This window comes from Microtus ochrogaster, unplaced genomic scaffold (assembly GCF_000317375.1).
Source record: "Microtus ochrogaster isolate Prairie Vole_2 unplaced genomic scaffold, MicOch1.0 UNK49, whole genome shotgun sequence".
Taxonomy (NCBI): domain Eukaryota; kingdom Metazoa; phylum Chordata; class Mammalia; order Rodentia; family Cricetidae; genus Microtus; species Microtus ochrogaster.
In genome coordinates this window covers 2425822-2439616 of record NW_004949147.1, presented here as the reverse complement: position 1 = coordinate 2439616, position 13795 = coordinate 2425822, and the positions used below count along the sequence as shown (strand labels likewise).

Here is a 13795-nt window from a genome sequence, read left to right as displayed (position 1 = left end):
AATATATATATATATAGCTGGGACTATCAGCATGCACTACCAGCATGCCTGGGTTAGCTTTACTTCTTGAAGTCTTTGCAATCGCGTACTGAGTGAGCAGGACAGTGTCTGTGGCAGGGTCCTATCTCCCGTTGCCATATGTGCTGCTATGCTCTGCCAAGTATTAGAGTTAAGCACAGCTGCAAACTGAGGAACTACTCCAACCGCCCTCTTTATTTCCTACGTGGGGTATTCACTGTCACCTCCTACCCCACCTGCTTACCTCGGAGTGCGCCCCAGACAGTCTCAGAGGCGAGTAAACACTCATCATCATTTATGGTTAGGGTGTCTGAAATGACAAGTGCGACTAGATCAGGTATTCTATTTTAATCTCTGAACAAGCAAGCAAGCAAACAGGAACGAGGATGGGTAAAACGCCTGCAATCACAAGTAATCTGAATTTGGGTTTTCAGTACTCCTATAAAAGCCAGACTCTGTAGCACATGTAACCGATGTGCTGGGGATGGGACAAGCAGATCCCAGGAGCTCACACTAGCCAGTCATTTTAGTGAAATGACGAGCCCCAAACTCATGAGAGACACTTTAAAGAAACATCAGGTAGAGAGTAACTGAAGAAGATACTAAGGTACAGCTTTCATTTGCACATACACAAGTATACATACACCCACAAAACACACTGCACACAACCATATGAACAAACATACATATTTCACACATACAAATGACTAAATCAGTCATCAACACCACCACCCAGCAGAGTGGATACCACACTGGTTCTGCAGGCCTGGCAGATGATACACGTGGTTTAAGCTAGGCAGGGTCCCCTGCAAAGCTCCACCCAGCTTGCAGGTTAGTTTCCCCACCAGAACCTTGAGATCCTTCCTATCCGCTTTTAGCTGAAAAGTATGACGTTGACTTAAGTAAAGGGAGCTGGAAGCCTGTAGAGTCCAGGCCAGCGTGCCACACTGACAAGCCCTCTGCAGCCATCTTGCATTGCCTTTCTTCCAGACCTCAGCCAGTTCGTTCAAGAATCTGAGGCAGATTCCAGGACTGAGATGTTCACACTGGAGACTTCTAAGTCCCAAATCTATTGTTCAGGGACATGAATCTCAGGACTAAGGATGTAGCTTCACTGTAGTATAAATGACCCCAAATTTCCTCCCCCAGTATAAGATGTCCTGAGGAAAAAAAAAAAAAAGCAAAGTGTTCATATTTTCTCCTACCCACCTTTTTTCTCTTTCAAGACAGGGTTTCTTTATGTAGCCCTGGCTGTCCTGGTACTCTTTATAGACCTGGCCTGCCTCTGTCTCCCAAGCACTAGGATTAAAGGTATGTGCCACCATGCCTGGATATATGTCCACATTTCTTGATCAGTTCCCTGCTCAGTCCAGAAGGCAAAGAACACACCCCTGGGACTCAGTGAAGAGTCTGTGTGACATTTTCTGTGGCTCTTGACACTTTCTGAGCCCCAGTCCCTAATCAGCAGCAGCTTAGCCAGGAAAGCCGGAAAGACAGTCTCAGACAAGAGCTTGTTTTGAGGACAAGGAGCATGGTGGTACTTACAGTTTTCTACCGACTCCAAGTTAGGAAACTCGTTACATTCAGCTGTGACGACGGAGACAACCAGAACGTTCTTCCCCAAAGTCTGCTGTTTTCCTGTAAAGACAGATAATGCTCAGTGGGCTGGCCTGCCCCAGGGGCAGCAGGGTAACTCAGCTCTCCACACAGGTCCCTAGCGCTCTCCCCTCTGAAAGGGAAAGGAGGACAGAGCGTTTGCCCTTGGCACTGGCCCTGTCTGGTCATGTTTAGGGTTCAGTCTGCTCGTGTTCCCACTTCCCCAAGCAGCCTGCTCTGACCCTGTCTAAAGAAGCTGGCAGCTATCCTTAACCAGGGCTCTCCGTTTCTAGCTACTGGTATCGCCCCAAGCACGATTCCAAGATCCCAACAACGGCTTCTCATGAGACACAGCTGGAGAACACCTGGGTGTGCAGCGCCCGCTGAGTGGCAGACTCCGAGACTGCTGGAAGGCTGCGATGCACATCAGCGTCACAGGACTCAATAACAGTTTTGCTCCTCTCCAATCATTTTTCCATGATCAGTTTATTTGTCTGTTTTGAAACAGAATCTTGCTATGTAGCCCTAGCTGGCTCTGAACTTGCTACACGTAGACAAGGCTGGTCCCAAACTTGTGGCAATCCTTTTGCCTCTGTCTCCTGAGGGTGCGGGTTATAGTTATGAATTATAGCTATAAAGCTCCCATACCGAAAGTCCATACCCGGATTTGTTTTTCATGAAAGGGAGGTCTACTCTCTGCTGTATATCCTTACCTCACTGTAGACTAGCACACTGTATGCGGTACTGCTCTTCAAAGCTCCGGGTAAAGGCGTCCCATTTGTTAAAGCCCACGAGGTGAGGGACAGACGGGACTGGAGACCGGAGGGCCCCAGGAGAGCGGGTCTCACAAGAGGAAACTATGCCCTCCGTGAAGGCTAGTGGCCACCAGCCCATCCTGCTTCCTTCCACTCTTGTCCCTTTTGCTCAAAAAGGCAAAAGCCATCCTGCGTTAGTTACGTACTCTGGAATGATGCTCTACTGGCCCCAGGCCACGCAGATAAAAATGCCAAGGCCAAAATACTACACATTTACGCATTTCTCTTCTTTTTCCAACCTTCTCTGTGAATTTCAGGATGACCTGGTTTTTGTTGTTGTTGTTTTATTTTCTGAGACAGGGTAGTGATTGATCTCGAACTTGCAGCAACCCTCCTGCCTCAGTCTTGAGTGCTAGGCATTCAAATGTTCTGATCTTATTGCCTTCAATGGGATCGAATAAACTCTCTCTGCTCTTTCCTGGAGCTATATATATGCCACTGACCCTACAACACTGAGACTCCCTACAAACTCAAAGTCAGGGATAGGCTGGCTTGGCAGAAGGCAGAGAGAGTCTTCAGAACCAGACTACAACACCAAATGTTATCCATCTCCAAGCAGAAGGGACCCAAGTGCCAAACACAAACCATGTGAAGAAAGCCAGACAAGGGATGCTAGGCCCTACCGTTATGACTACATCTCAGCTTACAGGATGCCAAGCAGCCAGTCAGTAAAGCAGTCCCCCCATCACACCCCAACCAGAGCCAAACGGATCTCTCACCTCATACTAAGTATCCCGTATCCCCATTGTTATTCTTTCGGTCCCTGCCCTAGCCACGCCCACTCCTTTTTAACCTCTGACCTCACCCGCCATCGCTCTCTCTTCCTGTTTTCTCTCCCGGTGTACACACGGGGCTTTGCCTCTCTCCTCCTCTCCCTCTCTCTTTCTCTTTTTGTAATAAATATGTTATCTTTATGCCTATCTTTTGTGTCTATGTGTCTGTTACCCGCTGCCACCACCAGCGTGGGGCATGCCCCCCCCTTTTCTCGCTGCTTTTCTCATGGCGGGCTCCACCAGCCCGCCCGGGGATTGTTTTTAAGAATAACAAATGGTGCCACATGACTCAGGGCCGGAGTTCCGGCTTTAGGCGCTGTCCGGGACTCTGAGCTCCCTCCCGGGGCAGAATCAGGATCTGAGGACCTTCTCTACAATGACCCACGTGTTCCATCTGCCTGGATGCAGCTCCTCCAAACAACAGATCAACTAATCGTGAGTGTCCCCATCTTGGCCAGCTTAACCATCTCTTTTAACCCAAGGGATTGACCGTTGAGCTCCCAGCAACCCTTCACAGTTTTTAGGGATGGGGGGACCTCCAACAGCGGGCTTTCAGGGCCTCAGTTGTTCCCTTGGCTGGCATTCAATTCGGCTTGTCTCCTGTGCTAAGCCCGTGCCTAGGATGGCGTGGCCTTAGCCAGCCCCTCAGCTCACCTGCGCCTGGAGGCCCGGGGTCTCCAGTTCTCTCCCTCTTTTTCTCTTTTCATTTCTTTTCTTCCTTCTTTTTGTCGTAACTGCTGCTACAATGCGACACACCGCTACGGTGCGGCCTGGACGTGGCTGAATCCCTCGTGCCTGGGAATCCCTCTCCCGTCGGAGGCTCGAGTTGATTCAGCCAGGTTATAGCACCCCCCCTGTGAGCTCGGACGCCTGTTCACAGGGCCTGGGTGTTCATGCCATCTGCATCTCGCCTTAACGGGGAGCCGTTCTCATTGTAGGCTTGAGGTGCCACGGTTTTTGTGGGTGTTTGCGTGGCCTTGACCATGGGAGCCAAGCCATCCAGACCTATCACTCCAGCCTCATGCTTTAATGCCTTACACTTATCCATCTCTGTCCAAATAAGTGGCCCCATTAAAACTATACACAGCCGTTTTTTGGTTCCAGCCTTTTGCACTTCCCCACTGCGGCTTCTGTTATGTCATGGCGGCTCTCCAACAGAGCAGACTACATGTGGTGGTCACCATCTTGGCTGAGGGCCAGATCATGTGACCACACTCTCCTGGTTTTACCCTGTCTCTTCACTCGGTTTTCACTAAACTCCTCATGCTAACTCTGTTAAATATGTTTTGAGCAATGGTCAAATGCCTCTGATAGGGCCTGTCAGAGGCGTCCACGTTGCCCAATTCTTGTTCACTCTCTCTATGTATAATAATAATTGTTTATTACATCTCACTTCAGACTACAAAACATGAGTCTTATATTTTAAACTGGTATGTACCTTTAAGTCTCTTAAGCTGTTCTCTACCATTGTCAGTTCTGCCACTAACCTTATATTACGAGCAGTTCTTCCCCTCTCTCTGCCTTTTTCAAATGTAAATCTTACCTGTTGAGAGCCAGGGTGGTCAAGCTCAGACCCAACTCTCCAAACAAATTCTATACTATGGTTATACCTGATAAATAGCCCTCAACTGCTCAGAGATCTGGGGAATGTGATATTTAAGTATTTAATTATTAAAAACTTTTCACAACAACAAAAAAGAGACAGGTTGGCTCCTAGCAGCAGCCCTCTGATCCCTCCAAAGAAGACAGAAGACAGACACGGGCAGAACAACGTCCTTCTGCATTTTGCTTCAACTGCAGAGCGCTGACCATTGGGCAAACCTGCCTTTTGTCTAAAGTAAAGACCTCTAGATGTGGACAGAATCGCTGGAATCGACAGCCTAGCTGCTCAGGTCAAGGTAGGACTGTCTTCCTACAGATTCCTTAGCCCAGAGTCTTCTGCAGCCTGACAGACCCTGCGCTAAACAGCAAAGGTCAAGTGCAACCTTCAGTGACCACGGAGGACCCAAAAAAGAGTAGCTCTGGGTGCCAACCAAGTAAGTTCTCTGTCATTTTTTAATCAGTGACTCAAGTAAAATCTTATCCTTCTCAAAGATCTCTGACAGTTTGACAGCTGAGAGGTTTCGCTAGGTTGAGGTTTTGCAAGGTGACCTCACCAAACAAATTTCAAATCAAATTGATCTCTTATGCCACAGTCATTACATGTCTAAAACTTCTGTTTTCAAAAACCCAAGGAGTTCTCGTGAGTTTCAGGGAGCCGAATTAAGAAATCCACCTTAGACAGGTCAGATACATCCCCCTCAATTCCCTGGTCCTAAAATTTTTTTTCCTTAACTTTGTTTTTTGTTCTGCCAATACCTTAGGAACACCAGACATTTCCATGCCACAGACACCAGTCAAAAGCAAAGAGACCAGCTATGCCAGGATGTTCCCAGCACCCAGCCTTCTCTCGCGCTCCCCCCAAAGACGACGCCCACAATCAGCTGGAGGCAGTCTTGAGAATTCGCCGCCCCAATTCCTTCAAACTGGAGCGTCTAATTTGCTTTTTTATTAACCTCTGAGCCATCTCTCCAGCCCTTGCTTTTTTATTAAAAGCAAGATGTGGGAATGTTATTCTTTCTGTTCCCTGCCCTAGCCACGCCCACTCCTTTTTAACCTCTGACCTCGCCCACCATCGCTCTCTCTTCCTGTTTTCTCTCCCAGTGTACACATGGGGCTTTGCCTCTCTCCTCTCCTCTCCTCCCTCCCTCCCTCCCTCTCTCCCGCCTCTCTTTCTGTAATAATATTTTACCTTTATGCCTATCTTTTGTGTCTATGTGTCTGTTACCCGCAGCCAGTGCTGCCCGTGCCCTCCCACTGGTGGGAAGCTGTAGCCGCTTTTCTCCTGGCGGGCTCCGCCAGCCCGCCTGGGGATTGTTTTTAAGAATAACACCCATCCCACTAATTCCTGCTAAAACCCCTAGGGAAAGGAATTTGACTCAGATTTATCATTGCAGCTCCATCCTTCAGAATCTGTAGTGTCTTCCTAAACCTTATAAGCAAAGGAGCTTAGCTCTCCCAACACACACCCACAAATCCCCAGCTAGAGTCAGGCAAAGAAAGCTGAAGAGCACAGTGCTCTGTGAAACACATCTCATCTCTGCCCCTTCAGCCATTCTTACCCTCTTACACCACAGGGCTGAATGTGACTTCAGACGGCTCCTCTGACTGTGTCCTGACAATCCTCTTAGCCCTCAGTCTGCCCACCTTTAATTACCACAGTTACTGCCCTGATGGCACAATGGAGATGAGCTGCAAACACCAGGCTTGTCTGAGCCACCATCTGGAAGGCAGGAAAGTTCCCACTTTTTGTTAAATTTCATTTTCCTCTTTCTAAACACACACATTTGCTCTCTATAATCTGGGCAAGGGAACTGTGTCACTGATGCCTTTGAAGACCCGAAAAGCAGGAAAGTACTTTCGCCCCCAGAACAATGTCTCTCAGATAAGGGCTCCTTCAGTTACAAACTGCTCTGCTGCCTGCCTCCAATCTTGTGGAGATGAACCCTAGCACTCCCAAGACTGCCTAGCTTTGGGATGATAAAGAAGTCCCTTCAGAGGCCTGGATTAAACAAGCTCCCAGAGGGAAGGTCTGGGGGAGGTGGCAGAACAGGAGGGACACTGGGTCATCTGAAAGGATGTAAACACTGTATTGGCACTGTTTTCCGCCTCCATGTTGCCGCTGTGCCAGGCTCTGAAGAGAGCAGGAAACAGGCAGGAGCCAATCCAGCCGCCTCTACACTCATCAACACTCCAGCCCTAAGAACTGAGGTGTGGGAGGCCAGGTATGGCAAAGAGCCTGCTCAGCCAGCAAACACCTGGACATGTGTGCCATGCGGTCAACTGGGAGAACAGGAAGCTGTGAAGTCTCAGGTGCCCAGTGGTCTGGTGCTTAAATTGAGGGCTGGGAAAGCTGGTTCTGCTACCACCAAGCTGAACAGGTCAAGGGCTTCCACTTCCCTGTAAACAATGGCAGGGTGGGGCCACATTCCTGTTACCAGGACCTCATGACTCCAAAAGGAGAAAACTCTCCAGGGCCCTACTGCCCGCCCTCTACCTCCTACCTCGCTCAGCACCCTCATTTCATCAGTTTAAATGAAGTGTTCTCTTCATTGGGCTACAGAAGTTCGTATGCTTTTCTAACTAAAGACGTAATAGGAACATTAAAGCAGTCCAAAGGCATCTAAGGATTAAATTATAAACATCATTTTCATCCTTCATCTTCCTCTCACTGTGCCAAGCTTCCACTTCCCCAATACCTTGATACATAACACTGCCTCTTCACCACAGACATGGAGTTCTGAGAGCAGGGCCTTCTCATCACAGAAGGCCCACAGACCAAGTCTCTCTGGACTCTACCACACAGCTCCTCTGTTTCCTGTCAGTATGTCCTCTCCCACCCCTACTTCCTTCCTTCCTGGCCAGCTATGTAGGTATAACCAACAATACCCTCAATAGCTTGGCTATCACACCCAACAAGCAAAATCTTTAATCCTGGTCAGTTTAACATCTGCCAGCTGTGCCTCAACCCTGTGCCTCCTGCACCTGGAGGAGAGACAGAGAAAGCAGGACTGTGTACAGGACTCAGCGCTGACGTCCTTGATGCACAAGCGTGAGGAACTGAGTTCGATCCCCAGCCTTCCTCGTAGCCTCTTCCTCACTCCTCTACCCTGTATCCACTATGACCTAACTTCTCTCAGCACTGTCCTCTGAAAATCAGTGGGATAATCTTTCTATACACTATCAATATGTATTATTCTCGTTGGTTGATAATCTGATTTGGCCTATAGCAAGGCAGAATAAGGCTAGGAAGGAAAGCCAAACAGAAAATAAAGAGAGAAGGACAAAGGCAGGGGATATTTGAGCCAGCATCCAGAGGAATAAGAAGTGCTAGAAGACAGGGAAGCCACAAACTATGTGGCAAAATGTTGGTTAATAAAAATAGGTTAATTTAAGTTGTAAGAGCTAGTTAGTAATAAGCCTGAGTTATAGGCTGAGTATTTTGTAATTAGTATAAGCTTTTATGTGATTATTTGGAACTGGGCAATTGGGAAAGAAAAACTCTTCCTCTGTTTCATATGGTGCTTCAACATGGGGCCAGAATTTTCACATGAGACCTAACAAAACTTAAAAAAACAATTCTAAAAACACAAAAAACGGAGCCAAGAGCACCTTCATAGTTCATGTCTCTCAAAGGCCACTGTGTACAGGCTTGAGCTATGGATTCTTGAAGTCTCACACAGGCCATGGTAGAGAGGAGTCTCCCCGCCATGTGCTGCATGGTGGGTTTAGGGTTTTGTTTATACAGACAAGAAAGGTTAGAGATGCACAGTAAGGACGGATTCAGACAAAAAGACCTCTAAACAGGTTGCGGAATGTTTGGAAAATGTACATAGGCTTAGGAGAGAAAAGAAAAAGGTTAAAAACAGTCATAGACTTAAAAAAATTATTTAAAAATAATAAAGTCCTTAAAAGGGAATAGAGTAATAAAAATATAACAAGCCACATAAAGATCGAAAATACACAGAATCTGGATTATGTATATTATTGTGCTGTCTTTAGATTTTTTGACTGTTAATGAACAAATAATTGCTGAGAGACATTTGATTGTGAAAGCAACTAAATTAAACCAACCTATATATTTAGAAAATATCTTGACTCTGCAATTCAAGTCAAAAAGGTATGTTGATTTGAGGGAGAGATTTTGCCTTTATTTCCATGGGAAATGAAAGGCTGTGGATTCATTCAAAGTTAAAGATGATCAGGTTTGATGGAGAAAGACCCCCTGAAATCCTGATCACAGCCATGGAAAAATAAACCTAAAGTAACTATAGGATATGTTATGTATATTTTACCTGCTCAAACATAAGACAGAAACTATCTTTGGCTGACTTGTAAACAATGCATAGCTTATGTCTGTATTAATACAGATATGTATGTTACCTTTAAAAGTTTATGTATTTTCAGAACAAGGGGATCAGACACCAATAAAAATGACCCAGATAATCCAGCATCCAAAACAGCTTCAAGGCTGCTGACAGAGATGATCCAGCCTCACAGACTACTCCAGCCAAGACTTAACACTTACTCTGATTTTCTCAGGGTTCCTCAAAGACCACCAGTGCCCACCAATCAGCAGGAAGTAGTCTAGAGAACTATGCCAAAATTCCCAAAATATTGTTTATGAATGTTTGTTTCATTTAAGGGGGGCTGGTTACAAATTATTATTGGTCATAGTCAATCTCTTTCTAAAAGAAGAAAGGTGGATATGATATAGAAATTATGGGGAGAAAGGGTAGACTGAATTTACTTTAATCCAAAAAAAAAAAACCAACAACTGTTAACCTCAAAATATTTTACAATGGGGGCTGGAGAGATGGCTCAGTGGTTAAGAGCACTGCCTGCTCTTCCAAAGGTCTTGAGTTCAATTCCCAGCAACTACATGGTGGCTCACAACCATCTATAATGAAATTTAGTGCCCTCTTCTGGCCTGCAGACACACACAGACAGAATATTGTATACATAATAAATAAATAAATATTAAAAAAATTATAAAAAAATATTTTACAATGATATGAATTTTAGTTTGTTGATAAAAATTTAAGGTTAATTAAATTTGTTATATATATTTCTATTCTTGTTTAAGGTATTTCATTTATACAGCCCAATAAAAACATATGTATAAATTAAGAAATACTGAATTACAAAAACATAGTCATCTATAATAGTCAAACTTATAGTTAGTTAGGTTTTCTAGCTATACAAAGATATATTTCAGATAGATAGGTATTCTTTAAACATTTCAAAGACCTACAAAATATGGCATTTAAAATGGTTTAATAACTTAAGACTTTTCTTGACAGTAAGACATATCTGCTCCTGGCAGTACCAATGTATTCCAGAGATATGGTGTTTATTTTCTTTATGGCAAAAGCTAGTCATGTGGGCAAAGAAATTGCCCTTGCTTCAACTGCTGACAGTTATTGCCCAGAGTGAACCAGCAAGACATAAGAAAGATGACTGCAGAACTTTGCCAAGACAAGGTACAACAAGCCTTCAAAATTCCCTGCTTCACAGGAAAGTCTGTCAGATATGCTAGGCCTGTAGGCCAAAGATGGATGTCCCAATGTTACAGAGAAACCTTGGGTGACTGTTCAGGCAGTCATCTGTTTCTGTCATTTCTCATATTTTTTGGAAGATACTTGGCTGCACTTCCTGCTTACTCAGATAGTATTATTTCCTTCTCAAGTCTTTGATGGCATTGAAGACTAGATAATTATAGTTATAGTTTTTGTTAGTTATGATAAAAGATAAATTAGATACAAAATTTTAAACTCAGCAAGATAGGATACATAATTAAATATTTTCTCTAATTTTGTTAAATACAAATAGATTAGATATTAGTAATTCTACTTGAAAATTGTTTTGTTGTATGTAATTTACTATGTCTAGTTAAAACCATCCCTTTTGGTTAGATAGAAAGGGGAAAATGCTGTGGGATAAACCTTTTGTATGCTATGAATATGTACTACTTCCATTGGCTGATAATAAAGCTGATTTGGCCTATAGCAAGGCAGAATAAGGTTAGGCGAGAAAGCCAAACTTAAAATACAGACAGGAGAAGGATGGAGTCAGGGAGATATGAGCCAGTCGCCAGAGGAAAAACACGCTAGAAGACAGGTAAAGCCACGAACCATGTCATAAAATGTAGATGAATAAAAATGGGTTAATTTAAGTTGTAAGAGTTAGTTAGTAATAAGCCTGAGCAATAGGCTAGGCATTTTGTAATTAATATAAGCTTTTGTGTGATTATTTGGTTCTGGGTTGTTTGGAAAGAAAAACTCCACCTCTATTTACAGTAAATAAGTTCACGTTTACAGTAACTAGGTTCATGGGACCTTTTCTAATTAATTTATTCACACATTCATTCAATAAGTTATTTACTGAGTCCTACTATGTGCTAGGCTTATTCACTAAGTGCCAGGAATACAGCGGTGATCATAAATACAGAGAGATTGTATTCTGGAGACAACTACCTTCTTTTGGACTAGTCAAACATCCCTGGCATTGACAAAGCTCCCTCAACCTGGCCTCCGGTAGCACAAGTTTTTTAATCCCAGCACTTGACAGGCAGAGAGAGGCGGACCTCTGTGAATTGAAGGCCAGCTTGATCTATGTAGTGGGTTCCATGCTAGTCAGGGCTATACAGCAAGACCCTGTCTCACAACAAAGACAAACTTTCCCTTGACGTAGGGGTCTCTACTCTCCGGTTTCCCTTCTCCATCCTTCAACATGATCCTCCTCTCAGATGCCAGCCTGCTTTCTTCCTCCTCATTTACCATCTCCTTGGACAACATCATCTACTCCCACAATAAGCTCATGACTTCCAAATCTAATTTTCCAAGCCAGTCCCTTTTGTGGAGCTGTAAAACTGAACACCTCTGGCTCAGCTGTCTCAAGAGCCTCTGAATCTTCAATGCAAAAGTGAATTTTTTTTTTCTTTACTTCTCTTGGCTGAGCCTCTCTCTCAGTTTGAGCATAGCATCATATAATCTCCCAAAGAAGAAGCCTCCTCCTGCACACTCTCCACCTGAGTAGACTACACATTTACTCACTCAAAACAATGTTTACAGACTGTATACTATGCATTAAACATTGTCTTAAGCACTGAGGTTTAAACGGTTAAAAAAAAAAAGATTCAATTAAGTCTTATAATTACAAAAATCATCACAAACTCTTAGTGTTGTGCCATTTTCTCACCTCACTGGGATATAACCTCAGGTTCAGCCAGATGCAGTGTCTCTCCTAGGTGATTGTAAAAACCACCCAGGTGGCCCTCCCACTCCACCTAATCCTCATTCCAATTTGCCGTCTTCTGGGATCTCTTAGTATGAACATCTGATTATGACAATCCCTGTGTAAAGCCTCCTAATGGGACAGGGGATATAACTGGGGGATAGACCACTTGTCCAGCATAATAAAGCTCATAAAGCCCAAGGTTTGACCCTTAGCACCAAAGGGAAAAGAAATATCCTCTAGTATAACGGTGCCCCAAGGTTTTTAGGTAAAGCCCAGAAGACACAGGAAACTCATTCTCTCTCTTGCTCTATTTGAGAATCTCTTTATAATGATGTGAGCTCTTTTCAGACCCTTGGAATTGTCCTGTCTTTTCCATTCTTTTCTCATCACAGACTGCTTCTTCCAACTGAAACAAAGTTTGCATTTCTTCCACACTTGTTTGGCTAAGAAACAGTTCTGGTTTTCCATGTATAAAACTGTTTTGGCCATTCCCCCACCCTTTCCTAAGAGAGCTTCCTACGTGATCATGGAGTACACATACATTTTTCATAAAACTTATCTTAATATAAGCTGTCTATCTCCTCACCTAGGCTGTGAGTTCCTCAACAGCAGGGACCAATCTGTGTCTCTGTATTCCCAGTGCCTGATACACGGCAGTCATTCAATAAGTGTTTGCTGAAAAAATGAATGATGCTAGAATTAAAATATGCACATTTAATGCTATGGATGCATAATGACTGTGCTACACAATTGTTAGGCATAAATGGCAAACAGTTAACCTAAAGATTCTATTACACACAAATCTACTATTTCTGAAGTCCTAAGGCCGGGGTAAGGGCTGCTAAGAAGATACCCAGACTTTCTGTACAAAGCTCCTTTTAAGACACGCTCTGAAGAACTCTGCGGCTGTAAATCCAAAGCTTTAGGTCCTTCGCTTCTCTGGAAGGAAAAAATTGCTACTTTTACGGTACCTGAAGACTGTAATTCTTTACCTTAGTGCAACACCATCTCTCCCTCCAACCCAGCTTGCTCCTCCCCAAAACAAAGCACCCCCATCTGTCATGCACTAGATACAAAGCCCTAGCAATGCAGAGAAGATGTTTGGGGTTGTGTTATAATGTGGCATTTGGTTTGGCCTCTGGGTTGGAAGTTAGGAAAGTCAAACCTCTTGAGGACACCTTCCCACTCTCTAATGCCTACCATGCTCCCATAGGCTCTGGTACTCCTCAACTGAGACAAGGTTTGTTCCGTGACCACCCTGTTCTCCCCCCACTTTCCCACTCACACACTCTGGCCTTCCCTATCTAAGACGCATCCCACACTGGCAGTGCATCGAGAACTGGTACAGGTGCTGGGCCGGTAAAAAGAAAACCCTGTCCTGGGGTCCCTGCCCATGAGGAGCTCACAGTTCAGCAGGAGGTAACAATGACTAAACCTTTGGCAAGCTAAGGCAGACTGCAGGCGGTCCCTGCTGAGAGGGAGGAATGCTCTGTAACCTCCTGCAAATGATCTGAACGTGACTTGTGTCTGCAGAGGCCATTTGCAGCATGGACGTCCACAGGTGTGACTAGGGCAGGCAGGAATGTTAAGATTTACTTTACGTTGTGAGCATTCTGCCTGCAGGCATGTTTAAACTATGTGTGCCTAGCGCACATGGAGGGCAGGCGGATCTCTGTGAGTTCGAGACCAGCCTGGTCTACAAGAGCTAGTTCCAGGACAGGCTCCAAAACCACAGAGAAACCCTGTCTCGAAAAA

At 44.7% G+C, this 13795-nt stretch overlaps 1 protein-coding gene and 1 long non-coding RNA gene across 2 annotated transcripts in view; one reads left to right on the top strand and one right to left on the bottom strand.

Annotated features, from left to right (window-relative positions):
• Window positions 1–13795, bottom strand: part of Hexa (hexosaminidase subunit alpha) — a 33764-nt gene that overhangs the window by 10704 nt on the left and 9265 nt on the right. Inside the window, exons 2-3 of the mRNA XM_005369501.2 lie at window positions 1564–1656; window positions 263–328 (exon numbers count right to left, since the gene is read on the bottom strand). Coding sequence (XP_005369558.1) covers window positions 263–328; window positions 1564–1656 — 159 coding nt within the window. The remainder of the gene's footprint in view (window positions 1–262; window positions 329–1563; window positions 1657–13795) is intronic.
• Window positions 3326–5598, top strand: LOC113455491. The gene is made up of 3 exons (XR_003376592.1): window positions 3326–3637; window positions 5003–5100; window positions 5566–5598. It is a non-coding gene; the product is annotated as an uncharacterized LOC113455491 (long non-coding RNA).